The 14,606-nt window shown below is 39.6% G+C and overlaps 1 protein-coding gene across 2 annotated transcripts in view; it reads right to left on the bottom strand.

Moving 5' to 3' along the window:
* Positions 1 to 1,802: 1,802 nt before the first annotated feature.
* STX7 (syntaxin 7) overlaps positions 1,803 to 14,606 on the bottom strand; it is a 33,006-nt gene continuing 20,202 nt past the window's right edge. For both annotated transcript variants that reach the window (XM_040598479.1, XM_040598480.1), the window contains exons 3-10: positions 14,307 to 14,376; positions 12,299 to 12,389; positions 10,445 to 10,582; positions 9,709 to 9,761; positions 8,876 to 8,966; positions 6,917 to 6,989; positions 5,881 to 5,963; positions 1,803 to 3,222 (exon numbers count right to left, since the gene is read on the bottom strand). In XM_040598479.1, coding sequence (XP_040454413.1) covers positions 3,097 to 3,222; positions 5,881 to 5,963; positions 6,917 to 6,989; positions 8,876 to 8,966; positions 9,709 to 9,761; positions 10,445 to 10,582; positions 12,299 to 12,389; positions 14,307 to 14,376 — 725 coding nt within the window. In that variant the 3' untranslated portion in view covers positions 1,803 to 3,096. The remainder of the gene's footprint in view (positions 3,223 to 5,880; positions 5,964 to 6,916; positions 6,990 to 8,875; positions 8,967 to 9,708; positions 9,762 to 10,444; positions 10,583 to 12,298; positions 12,390 to 14,306; positions 14,377 to 14,606) is intronic.

Raw genomic sequence — 14,606 nt, 5'->3', positions numbered from 1 at the left:
ACCAAGATTCTTAATGAACAATTAGGGCCTTGCAGGCTGGTGTCTCCAACAGGTACAGGAGCTTGTGTGTGAATACTCACTCCAGTGCCGACTCCCCCCCCACCCCCTACCTCACAGTTGGACCAGCGGCAGCAGCAGCCGCGCAGCCTGCTGGAACCAGCCAGCCCCCATCAGTGTACCCAGGTGGAGACATCCCTGTGACTTCTGACAGCTGGCCCTTCATCTCTTCCAGAGGTGATGGACTCCAGCATCCCCCCCTCCACTGGGATTCAAGATAGGAAGAAATCTTTCATCTGAGAGCACACGGGCGAGGCACACCCATGCCATAAGCAAACTCTGAGTTGATCATGAATGAAAGCAAGCAATGCACACACGGCTCTCAGCAGCGCTCTTCTCCCTGACAGTGCCCACACCACTACCACTGGAGAGCATCTGAACAGGCACATGACTCTGAAAATACAAAGCCAACTCCACATGGGAAATAAAGACACGCAGGCAGATCAGACACAGAATGACAACAGAGGCAGCAGGCTGCAGCAGATGTCTGGGAAATAGAATGCATTGCAACTCACAGAATTTCAAAGTCATTCAAAACTGTTGCACTGGCCTGATTCTCAGCAGCTCCAGGCGGACGAAGTTTTATGTAGTGGCTATTCTGCTTTGCAGTCACTGCGGGCTAAACTTGGTAAAAGAGGGTATTCATCCCTTTATAAGGTAAATAGGCAATCAGTAAATATACCGTTTGACCCCAAGATGAGCAATATCCTTCAACTTGTTAACAGAGAACCCTCCTAGCAGAAAACCGAATTGAAATGCATATGAAATGTGACAAGTACCAAGCATGAACAGAATTTCTGATCTGCCAGGAGTCAGAGCTGAAGATCTGCTGCTGAAGTGCTGCCTTTTCTTCCCCAGCATGTCAGTGGAATCCGTCAGTCACTGACAGAAGCAGGTATGAGGTATTGCAACAGAGAACAGGATCTTGTCTTTGGCAAGTAGGATCAAGCCATTCCTCTGCACCTGTCTGCAATGGTGTAAAGAGTTTGTTAAACATTAAGGTCAGGAAACTTCTGAAGTCAGTTTTAGACAATTCACTGGTGAGAAAGCTACTTAGCCAAAATGCTGACTGCTCCTCTAGTTTAGAGTGGTGTAGTCAAGAAACAAATAACAAAAAAAAGGCATTAGCATCACTAGTGCCAGCCTTACTGCGGCTGGTAGTGGCCCAAAGCAGATCTGATGGTTAACAAGTAAGGATAAATGGAATCCCAGCCTTGCTCTCAGCACAAAGGCAGCCACAGGAACACAGTAGCTGGGATGTCAACACACAGTCTATACTGCAACTTAATCTGAATTCCCCTTTCAATATCAGAGATGTTTTCCACTTTACAGTCATGTAGTTTCACAGGACTTGTTTTTCCTCCGTTGCTTTCAGAATCCAAATACAGCAGCACAAATCTCCTGCCTGCACCGTCTATTCCCATCCCTCAAGTTTCACACTATGCCAAATGAAAGCCCGTCACAGTCTACCCTCAGCACCCACTGTCACCAGCCACACAGAGCAAAGCAGCCTTTCCTCCTGAGACTGGGCTCACACAGGTAGGAATGCAAGATCCAGGAGCATTTTCATTAACCATGTGAAGTGCAGCACAGCTGCAGGACATGACATCCCTCTGGGCTGATTAGCCAGCAGAGCTGAAATTCTCTGGAGTTGTTCAGAGAAATTTCATTCTTTTACATAAAGGCAAAGACAACAGCTGTACTTGTAAAGATGGATTCTGAAAAAAGGAACTACTAGAAAAAGGTACTCTTTTAAAGATCTTTATTTTGGTTGTACGGTTACAGTTCTAAAGTTCATTTATGCTTATTGTTAGTTTGTTCCCAAATAATATTTCATAACTCAGCCTGTAAACAGTACATTTTCTATCAGTCTGGTGTACAAGAACTTAATAAAATAGAGATTAAGTGACTTTTTCATCTGCACGCTTTCCAGAATAGTTCACCAAGATCAATTAAAAAGGCAAATAGATTAATTGGCAAAAAAGTGTTGTTACATTTTTAATATATTAGTACAAAATGGCACAAAAGGAAAAAGCTTGTTTTAAAGGCTATAAGCATCAAACATCTTAAACAGTTTGAATCAGTTCAACCGATTTCAACTTAATTTCAAATACTACTGTTGAACCTGGAATGGCTCATCATCTTCTTTTCTTCAGCTCTATGAAAAACCTCACATACAACTTTGGACCTGTTCGTGGTAACTGAATCACAGCAGTTTCAGAACAGTGACATTCAAGTGCAGTTCGGAAGTTGGGAATTTCTATTCTTCCCAGTGAATCTAAGAATTCATAGGCTAGAGCTTACTTTCATCTAGCCAAGCTCATTGATGCACACTTCAGATGCAAAGATACCAGATGTGTGCACATAAAACACAGTATTTCTTAATGAAATAACTGAAACAAAAAAGCCACATAATTACATCATCCACCCTACCCACCTTTGCCAGAGGCTTCCAGGCATAACCATACTCAATGCCAGATAATGAGATATATGAAGTATCTAAAAGATTTCAGGCAAACTGAAGGCTTCATTCAAAGGCCTCAGTTATAAAAGAGAGATCACACTAACTTCAGCAATCTACATTTTATTTTTGAACCACCCGTATCAAATAGGCAGGTGAGTGGGATGGAAGGGAAAGAGATAGAGACACATTTCTAACTTAAAAATAAATTCTGAGATGTGAATTCATTGCCTCAAGCAACAATTCCGGAGTTTATTTTGGCAGCAACATTTAGCAACATCACAAAAGATAATGACCTGACCCATCAAAACAATTTATCAGGATTTTGATTAGCCCCTAAACCTTAAGAAGTTTTTTTATGTTTAAGTTAACGGAACAGTTTCTGACCTTGACTGTTTTTTCTGGTAGACAGCACCCACATCCAAGAGGGCAGGCAGTTATACTGACGGTAGTACTGAGAATGTTACTTCTCAGGTTAAAACAAAAAGTCTTATAGAAAAAGTGTGACGAAGTACAGAACCATTATGTTACTTGGCTTCCCACTGAGCAAATAATGACTAGGAATTTCCTTTCATAATTTAAATACCAGTTACAACACTTTTGCCAGAGGCTTGTTTTGTAGAAAACCATATGATGATTCCAAGAAGTAATACTCCAACAGCAAGTATAATAATGAGGATGCACATCTTCTTTCGGGACCTTTGCTGCCAATAGAGAAAACAACAAGTTGATTGGAAACTGCACCACCACATCAGAAGAATAGTCAAATGCTTTTATGGTGCTCCTGGTTGCATAATCTAAATAAATCGTGCCCTTACTAACAAGTCATATGAAGTTGTTCAAGAGAAAGAGCAAAGTTATCCGCAACTTACTCTTATAGATATATTATTCAACAGAGTGTTTTCAGTGGTATTTTCTGGCATACATAACAAAATAATGAAAGAGAACACAGTAACATAATGAATGAATGTAATTAGAACACTGGGGGAAAGAAAACATGAGAGCAGGTAACCACATACAAAGAAGAATGGACAATCTATCTGCACAGTGGTGGAGGTAGAAATAGCCTGCTACAACATATTTAAGGAGTATTAATGTATATACAGAAGGAGACAACGGACTACAATTTCAGACTTCTGAAAGATTGACTTCGCATCTATTCACAGAGTTGTTTTAAAGTTGTTTTTGTCAAGTTTCTTATGCACAACTTAAAAAACCCAAAAAGACCTGACTAAAGACCAAATGTTTACAACACTAAAGTGCAAGTTATGAGCATGTCCAGAAATTTCACATCTCCCATAGAGATTTTTAACTTGAGATACCAGAGCATGCAGGACATGCAGCAGTTTATCATTTGTTATCTGATGAATACAGAATCTGAAAGTGTCCTTTACAGCAGGAAAGGGAATTACCATTGGTTTTATCAGGCTTTTGCTGATAGCCAAGGGATAACAACACTCAAGTCTTGCGATACTAGGCCACAGCTCCAGAAGCAAAGCCAGGCTCTACTCTATTTGGCAGAGGTTCTTCTGCCTGGGTGTTTTAGAGGTTTCTGGGTTTTCCCCCCCCCCCCTCCGTTTTTCATTAGAGCTGCCTTTTCTCTGCCCAGTACCACCCAGACTACCAAGATTCTTAACTATTCTTCTAGCTTTAGTATTTCACTGCCATTTCTCCCATTCAGGCTAAGACTTCTTCATGTCATCGTTTTACTTGCTAGAACTCAATCCATTTGCTGAAGTACCTTCTTTTTTTAAACCTCTGGTCAGTTGTCTCCTTGCACTCCCAGTCTCCTTCTTTTTCATCCTGGAGACCACCTCCTGTCAAGACTGCACTGAAGTCAAACATTTCCCCTGTAACACTACTTAAGCAAGGTACTGGACTAAAGACATAGTGATTTTATTTTCTCATACAAGTGATCATTACTTCTACAAGTGCCAAAGCGGCAGTGGTAAAGAGGGCAAGAAGAGGAGTGGAGCCTGGCTTTGCCCACACGGCTCTGCTGTGTGAATGCACCCCACACAGCAATGAGTGGTGCATACCTCATCCAGGCACAAAGAGGAGCTGTGAGGGTACCAACCACGTGCAGCCTCGCCCCACCAGCGCGTCTGGGACAGCCTCTAATGCTTCCTTGAGAGGGTCAGACCATACAGATATAATAGTGGCTGAAACTAAGTCTACTGAAAGTGGAAATGATTCTTCAGTGTCTTGGAACAAGGGTGAGTTTTCAAGCAAAGAAAAGTTCAAATCTGAAGCAAACTACACAATCCCTTTAAACACAGGCCAGTTCTGCAGAGTGTTTGGTCTCTGCTGCAAGACCCACTAAACAGAAGCTTGTCAAAAGTCTCGATAACCTTTCTTTGAGATCAGAAGATATTGATCCTTTCCTCTTTGAGATAAAGCGTGACGTTTTTCATTTTAAATTTCATCCAGAAAACTAACATCTTCCTCAAAATTTTGGCCGCTACTGTTTTGTTTTTTTTCCAGAACTCTGTCAGTATCAAAATAGGAGCTATCAACCCTCAACCATACATACTTAATGTGCCAATTCAATTAGTGCCACCTAGAACACAGTTCAAGGATGCATCCACCCCTTTCCCTCTCCCACTTCTGAAATCAGCAGGAAATCCTTCAGACATTTTGTCATTGATTTACTGTCCTGTCTACTAGTAACACACATAAGAGGATTTAAAAAAAAAAAGTAGTCTAAGGGCTAACTGACTGAAGAGGGAAGATTTACTACTAATAAGATTATTTCTAATGAGTTTCAAAAATGTTATAAGGAAGTGGCATTTATATATATATTTATATATATAAAGAAGTGGTATTTAAAAGGGTGTTTTTTTTTAAGTTTGAGAGTCTGAAATATGTTTTTTGCATTAGGGTAGCAATTAACAGAAGCTGGATACACAGCTTTGAGAATATTTTAGACAGCAAAAATTGTTGCTAACTGGCAACATCCTCAGAAGACTTTCTTGCCTATCTTCCCTATTACTCCACTGATCTTTCGGGAGTTGCCTTCCATATACAGGAACCTTTTACCTCTTGAGCTGTAAAAGGAGGGGTTGGTTTGTTTGTGGTTTTGTGGTTTTTTGGTTTTGGTTGTTTTTTTTTTAATAAAGGTATAACTCCAGGTGCTCTGAAACAGCCTGGCTAGTATCACAGGAAACCTGAAGCTTTCAGAGGTCACTGACTTTTGTTTTATAGTGACCTAGAAATACCATCATAGCCTAACATAAACCTTTACGTAAGTCTCCAAGCCTTGAGGAATTTAAAAAGCAAAATCTGAACTCTGTAGGAAAATGGAAGCCATGACTACTGAGAAAGGGCAGTTACGCAAAACTGGCAGTCAGCATTGACATTACCTGGTAGTTTGCTGCTCTTGACAGCTGCTGGTTTGCTTGCTGCACATGTACCTCTGCATTTTCCACGTTGGCTTCTATGCTGTCTTTATTTTAAGAGGAAAAATTTCAAGTTTTGATTAGTTATAACCTAGCCAAAGGTTTGGCATGCTGAAACACACTTGAAAGCATATGTAATAGCTGCTGCCCAAGTGCTGGTGTCCTCATCAACACCCAAAGTTTTATACCTTGTATTATGGAAGTTTGACCTGTCCTGTACTCATGCCTGAGTTCATTTCAGAACCGTGCAGACAATAAGTGGCTGAATTCATGTCAGTAGCAGCTCCCCTGTTCTAGATGCAGAGCTGAACCTTAAGATACCAACTGGGGTAGAAACTTTCATTATTTCTGATGTTGTTTTTTTTTTCAACTTGTCCTTCAACTTGCTACTGACGACCCTCTGCTCAGATTAAAATAGTCCTAAGACCTATGAAATCTGAGGAAACAGACACATAAAACACCCTAACAGGCATGACTATGCTTTGGTATTCTATCATACTGACACAACTTTTTATTTTTTTTCCTTGGAAAAATATAAACAGATTACAAGCTAAGATAATAGAAAAAGCCCTGAAAACATATGCTGGACATAAGACAACAGCATGGCTTAGCAGCAGACTCAGAAAATGTATTTTCCAAACACATTTCCTTAAAAGAATAAACCTGTCTGCTTGAAGGGCAAAGCAGGAACCTTTGTTGAATTTGCACACTTATATCATTAGTCGTTACAGTAAAACTCCCCACATGAACTCCAAGTTTATGTACAAACAGTTAAAATCCCTGCTTTTAAAGATGCTTTATACACATGAAAAGCTACTTTTTAAACCCACTTTATTAATGTATTCCCAGTCATCTCAGCCAGTTTATTAGGTTGCACCTGATTTGCTTTAGCACTGGTATTATCATTAGAGGAATTTTTCCAGAAAAAGAAAGTTCTACGTTGCTGCTCTCCAGAGAAAGAGAACAAAAAAGTTTCAGAGAGTATTTGAACTGGACTTACCTATCACATCACCTTGTTCATGAATCATCATGCCTAGATCTTTAAAAATTTCATTGATGTCCATAATATCTGCCTGCAAGGAAAAAAAATCATTGCATTAATTGACATAATATATTCTACCATCTCTGTACATTTAGATACAAATACTCCCACTCCTCCTCCCAAGTATGTATCCATGACTCTACACTACAGGGTAAAAAAAAACCACTTTAATATGTTTATTTGGAAGGCCTTTTAGGTACTACAAGACCAAGTTTATCATAATCAAACTAACTGAAGATGAGTATGTGCACAAAGTACACTTCACATCACATGACAAACAGGACCTCTCATTGCCGAGGGCTTGTCTACACACATACCTGTATTAATTTAACTGAAGGGAAAGGCTCAGGCCAGCTTTGCTTAAAAGCTACTCGTTTAAGCCAAATTAATAAAAGCATGTGCAGAAAGTACTGTGCACCTATTAAAGACATGGAAATTTCATAAACATAACAGTTTACACAAATTACCTCCATAACAGGGTCAGGCTATTGCACCTGTATTACATTATCCTATTACCATCTGGTTATGGTGAAGTGACAGATGCCACGTTACCACTGTGCATATGATCTCTTCTTAACTGATAACTGATACACGTTTGGTTTGATTCACTGTAAGTTAGAGTGTGGGTGGCAAGGGAAAGCTTATTGAAAAATTTATGCATAGAAAGGATTTTGTCACATGCATCAGCAAGACTTGCAGCATCTATCTTGTTCATAGTAGAGATGCGAGTTCCAGACTGGCTGGAAAAATTCATTTTGTCTTCAGAGAAGTCTCTTGATGTCAGTATTTCATCACACATGACAATTTTTTGTGTAGTTTACATCTTGTTTTTAAACATTTTTAACTTTTTGACAAGCCCTTGATTACAAAAGTTTGAATGAAACAGAGTATGTCTGTATTTCCAGAAGCATTTAAAAAAGCTGCTTACAAAATGAAGATGTTGAACAATACATTGAGAATAAATACCTGGGAGGAAAGGCATAATTCATTTATAGGCACTGTTAAAGTTACATAATATGACCACTATGTTGGAAAAAAATTATATGTAGTTTTTCTTGCAATCATATGAAGACTCTCTTATTGCACAACTGAACTAGTTAAGTTAAACACAGTATCAAAACATGGCTTTCATGCAGTAGATTTCTAACATACATTTCACATCTAAAGGCAATATTTGCAGTTTTGAAGGATAAACCACACCCACAGGCAAACCTTGTATCCTAGTTTCAGCGGGGATAGAGTTAGTTTTCTTCTCAGTAGCTGGTACAATGCCGTTTTGGATTTAGTACGAGAATAACATTGATCACGCACTGATGTTGTTAGTAATGTTTATACTGAGTCAAGGACTTACCAGTTTCTTAGGCCCTGCCACTGAGAAGGCTTGAGGGGCACAAGAAACTGGGAGGCGATGCAGCCAAGACAGCTGACCCAAACTAGCCAAAGGGATATTCCATACCATAAAACGTCACACTCAGTATGTAAACTGGGGGGAACTGGCCAGGGCCTCACAATTGCTGCTTGGGGACTGGCTGGTCATCGGTCAGCAGATGGTGAGCAATCATATTGTGCATCACTTGTTTGTTGGGGTATTTTTCCTTTGGGTTTTATTCCTCTCTCCCTCTTTATCTTTTTCATTACAGTTATTATTATTATATTTCATTTTACTTCAATTATTAAATTGTTCTTATCTTAATCCACGAGTTTTACCTTTTCCCCCGATTCTCCTCCCCATCCCACCAGGGAAGGTGGGAAGCAAGTGAGCAGCTGCATGGTTCTTAGTTGGTGACTGGGATTAAACCACGACAAAACCCTAACTCCTCAAGATTAATGTCTGCAATTAGCGCTCATGCACCTGTGAAATGTTTTTTCTTTGGAAATACTAAAAGCACGTTCTGCTGTAAAACCACAGGTACTTACCTCAAGCTGCCTAATGGAAGATTCCCTCTCTTCAATAAGGCGGAGGTCATCTTCTGTGATTTCTTCATCTTGCACTTGTACTTGCGGTTGACTATCAAAGGAAAAAAGAACAACCACGCAGAATTGAACAGACACAATGAGAAATAACTCAGAAAAATAAAATGACAGTTAAGTAAATAGCACATACTTTACATAATTACTGGTTAAAAAAATGCATGTTTTTACCCTTGCCTGTCTAGCTAACAAGGAAGGTCTAACGGTCACACCTTTGGTATAGGAAGCTGCTGCTGTAGCAGTGCTGCACATAGCACTGAGGTAAGTGGAAAATCCAAGTATGAATACAAGGGCAAAGTTTCTTCTGAATTATAAACTGCAAAGTTTATATCCATCTGAGGCAAAAGCCAGCTAGCCAACAAAACAATCTGGGACTGAGAAGCAGTTCCTGGAGAGTATGAAAGCAATGGGGTAAACATTGGACCCTTATTGCAACTTGACAGTTTTACTCTATTCACAGGCTGGACTGCTTACTTAAATTTGGGTCTCAGAAAGCCCCAGTACAGGCTTACGGAAGCTTAAAGAGATGACTGAAGCTGAAGCATGGGGGGGGGGGCACGGAGATGATGTGAACTGTTCCTTTTTCTTCACAACTATCTCACCAAATCCTCTTCTCTACGCTTGCCTTATAGAAGAAAGCCTAACTGAACAACCTATCCCAATTCCCCCCAGAAAAAGGCAATTGATAAGACAAAAAAAAATAATCGTATCAACAGCTGGCTTCCCTGCAGGCCACTTCTTATTCTGAGCTAGGTAAAGACTTAACAAATTCAGCCTACCTGTCCCAAGAGACAAGTGTTCCCTCTTTGTGGCTATCTTCAGAAGCACCACCCTACATGATCAGTGTTTAAAAATATAATAAATTATTATGGTCCTGAAAGAAGCACCGTCAGCATTTCTGTAAGAAGTCAGTATTACAAGGTTTATAGTGACTTCAAACTGAAACATGATTTAACATGCTCTCATCCTGATTTTGCTTGATGCATGCACAAAGCTGAAATACAAGCAAAAACATTCAGCTCAGTAACTGCCTGCTAAAATTTACAAGTACAGCAATGTGTATTTGGCACAGAGTGAAAAGGCAAAATTGGTATGCTAACAAGGAAAAGCTCAACATCTCAAGCTCCCTCAGTACTTCCCCACTTTCATACTGCACAGAAATCTGGCAAGTGATTCTTTTCTGTAGGAAGAATCTGTTGTTATCTAAAGGTCCAGCAAAAGCATTTCAAAATCTATTAAAAATTGCTTTTGCAAGATTGTGACGTGAACCCAGGGGCAGTTCATGCCTTTGTGTGACAAAAGCAAGGAAAAGTAACAGTTCTCAGTGTGCTTGTGGCAGAGGGGGTGTTATTACAACTTCATTCAGCCTTCACTATAAAATCACATAGCACACTCGCTACACTATTTGGGGTCAGGTATGAGCCTTTGTAAGCAGCATTGTGGGGGCAAGTCTGACATCAAACACCACCAACACCATTGTAAACAAAGTATAATGGCATATTTTCTGATACTTACAGATACCCTTGAGCTGGCTCTTACTCTGGCTACAAAGTCTTTTTCTTTCTCAGCAGCTTGCCTTTGAAGTCTTTGGAAATTTGTTAGTGCTGTGGTGAACTCCCCCACAAGACGGTCTTTCTGTATTTTTCTTTGACGCTATAAGAGAAAAAATTTTACCAAGTCAAATGAGCTCAGGCTTTTCAAGGCTCTGCCATTTCCACACTGCTCAATGCTAAGCCATTTTTTTTTTTTTTCCTAAATATGTGTAAGGGAAGGCTGCCTACAAAACCATTTGCAACTGCATGGCCAAACCTTCCTTCCCTCTGAGATCACATAACTCTGCACAATTTAAGGCATTTAAAGAGGAAGCCAATGAATTTATTTTCATTTAACAGCTGGAAATGAGAAATGGGCAGGGACAAGAAAGCTTCTACCTTTCTTATTATCTGCTGATTAGAAAACCTGGATGCTAAAACATGCAAAGGTGACAAAATGAGGGGAAGGGCACAGAAAAGAAAGAACAGGGGGCATTCATTTCACATGTGTTTTACATAAACACTGGAAATATATTGAGCTGCATCCAGAAGCTGGTTTACATCCCCCTCAAGTACTTAAGAACTGGTATCAAAATACCCGTTTTAACCTTTCAGGGTTTGTCGGGATTTTTTTTCTAAGATGTAGGGAAGGAAGGAGGAATACCAGGCACTCGGGAGAACATCCACCATATATCCCTAAATGCGTATGTTACATTAACTTTTCCTTCCAAATTTCTGATAGGCTATAGTTTGCCATTCATCAGTCTGTTATTTATGCATTTCATTGGGAGGTAGCTTTGATGAAGATGCTCATGATAAAAGGAGTAAAATTAAACAGTGAAATATCTCACCACCAACTTTTCAGCTCCAAGACGAAGCAGCAGATAAACCATAGAAAAAAACCCCAAATACACTTTGCCCAAACTAGAGGTTATATACAAAGACCAAGTTTTAACACCTCTGTTAGAAGTTTACCACTTGACAGAATGAACCCACATGGATCATGGCCTGCCATTTGAATTCAGTGTTTCAAGACAATTCATTTCCCTAAAAGCTCCTTGGTCACCACCCACAGGCCAGGCAAGCCGTTCGAGTGACAATAACCCGAATCTGTGTTTTCTAGGATCCTGTTGCTCTTTCCTTACTTATGCAAAAGATAAGAAACCATAAGATAGTTTTTCTTTTATTTCTAGGATAGAAACCATAGGATGGCAGAGAGCAGTGTGCTAATAACAACAGCCACTTTGCATGTTACCTCCTGATGAGATTTTACACAGACCTATGAAAGAAGCAGTTTAAAGACTGCAAAAGCTGTTTTAAGAACAGCTCCTGTTCACTCCTCTTAAGAAAGAAAAAGCCTGTGGACAAGACATAGCACATAAACTGATCTGCGTGATGTATAACAGACCTACTGTGCATAATCAAATGATTCAGACAGTGAGGTAAACAGGTCTGACCACCTGCCCTGTCAAGAGGCTTTGGCACACAATTCCTTGACCCTGGAAGTAGCCAGAGTGCCTGTGGAGTCAGACTTAACATCACTGCAACAGATTTACAAAGTGCCCAACTACCTGAAATCACAAGCACATCACAATACCATTTCAGTCAAACTACCTCATTCCTGATACATAAAAACAAACTTTGGGACAAGTCTGGACTGCAACAAAACATTCTTATGTTGTAAGTGTCCCTGTTGTACAAGTATGTTGACTAACTAAACAGCGCTTTGAAAGTCTGGTGAGCAGCACAAAAATAGGTATGCAGAACTGAAGTCACTCAGATACTCTACATAAGCCAACCTAATAGTCAAATAAAGCCATGTTCTTTGGTTTTATACCTGTTCACTTGTTGCTGGCAAAGATCCAAACTCTTTAATGTATTTGTCAGTTTCTTTGGCAAGTTGGTTGGTGTACTGCTGCTTCTGTTGCCTACAAACAAATAGAAAGTTTCATTAGAGATCACTGGGTTACTGTTTTTGAATTTCACCAATTCTCAGAAAAGCCCGAGTACTAAATGCTTTCTAAAGTGCACAAAGACATCTTATTCTATTCTTCACTGTAAAGGTGTGTCATCATGGATTCCAGACAGGACAGATGCTAAAGAAGTTTTGTTCCTCAGTGGGACAGCATCACTCCTCACCTTTTTTTGGTGTGTTTTTTTGTTTTTTTTTGAGGTTTCCTCTCTTTTCCTAATGTGCAGCAATAGGTTTCTAGTTATTACATATATCTAGACATGCTTTTCATAGTGCTGTTGAGACTGTCAATAGTTCGAAATATCTGGTCATTTTTTACCATTTATGGTTCAGAATAACTGTAAAAAAGACCAAGTTTTTTTGGTGTGGAAGAACATACATGGCTTGAATATAATTCTGCTACCACAGCCCATGAAATGTCAATTCCTGATAGCTACTGGGAAGCTTAATCAAAGAAATCTGTATTTTCACACAACAGAATAGCTGCAAACTTAACAAATAACAAAGTTTTCAGCTAACAGCTTCAACACTGCTTTAAAAAAAGAAGCCTGATCTTCAACAGCACTGCTATTTTGGGGTTTTTTTTGTCTCTCTGCTTCTGATGTTATCACACACTCTACCTTTATATTTTTTCCTGGAGGAACTCAAATTCTTTACCTGCTTTTGCATCCTGCTCTCCCATATATATAAAAAGGTTTTATCTAGAAAGCTATTAGCAACCAACCAACATCAATATTTAAAATAATCAAATAACTCTTCAGATACATACCAACATCAAAGGAAAGCCCAAATATTCAGACAACTGAAAAAGGGACAGATGAAAAATCAGGGAAGCTTACCATATTTATTACTTCCATAAAGGGACTGGAATGTGTCCTTTGCAACAGTTTCTATCCTGTTTAGCTGTGAATTTATGCCTAGATCCTGTCTGTATGCAATGTATGTATTGCATAAACTGTCTATGTTGATCTTCACCTATTCACAGACTCCAGCAGGATATCCACTGTGGATTGTGCCTGGTGAATGTTACGGGCCCTGAGCTCAGGCTATTGTAAAGCAATTTGGCTGTTCATATAAAACGAATGTGATGCCTTTGGTCCAATATACACCTACTACTATTCAACAGCCACAGTGTGGCATCAACCACATTGAAAACTGCCAACTTTCTCACCCACAGGATTAACACAACACATTGCTTATGTGCACTTACGATGCTGAGATTAATGTGGTCAAGGGGTTTAAAGGAACACATCATACCAGTTCATTGGACCGTGCAGAGAAGTGGAAAGCAGCTGACTGTCTCTGCCAGCGGTGCATTAATGGCAGTCCGCCTTCAAGTGACAGAACAGCATTCTGCCTTTGAGCTTGATTTCACTTCTGCTACTTTAGTATTTCTGGTACATGTTTATTCTAGAATGTCATCCCTTACTGTAGCTTTCATCACTAAAAAGACATTTCGCTCTCTTGCCCAGTATCACATCTCACCAAAAAATCCAATATATTCATTACCTTGTGAAACTTACACAGCTAGATTTGAAGAGCTGACTGGAGTGGAAGGGTGCCGGCGTTTGTTTTTTAAACAATAAAATTGCTTTCTGGTCCTGACACTTTCCCTTTCCTGATATATAGCATAGATTTTATGGATGTGTTAATATGGCAGGCAATGCACATGGGCAAACCAGCTGACTAGTTTACAGACTATCCAACATTAATTTTAAAAAGTGCATCTCAACATTTAAGTTTCAAGTATTTCTCTATACTTACCTTTCTCAGCAAGATCAAGCACTCTGCCTAACAAAAAAAATACCTCATCACCTACCAGGAGATTGTTTACAATGCAATGAAATTAAACATTGTCATGTGAAGTACTCACAGCTGTTGCCTCAACTCAGGTGTGTCTTGTGGTGTTCCAAGCTGATGTAGTATTCTTTGTATTTCAGCAGCTGTTTGTGAAGAGGAAGAGAAATTTTAAAGGGGCACAGACAATTTCCGCTTTATTTTTATGCATTTTTGCTTGACCATTCTGAAGCCATAAGAGTTGACTGAAAAGTCTTGAGTAGCAGTTTCTACCTACTACAAAGAATCCCCTTAAAAAGTGTCAGACCAACTAGTGAATGGATTTTGCCACATCAAAGACAAAGCCCAGGGTTTCTTGTAAAGGACGGGAATGTAT

The sequence above is a fragment of the Falco naumanni genome, chromosome 6 (assembly GCF_017639655.2).
Source record: "Falco naumanni isolate bFalNau1 chromosome 6, bFalNau1.pat, whole genome shotgun sequence".
Classification (NCBI taxonomy): Eukaryota; Metazoa; Chordata; class Aves; order Falconiformes; family Falconidae; genus Falco; species Falco naumanni.
This window is presented reverse-complemented; position numbering and strand designations above follow the sequence as displayed.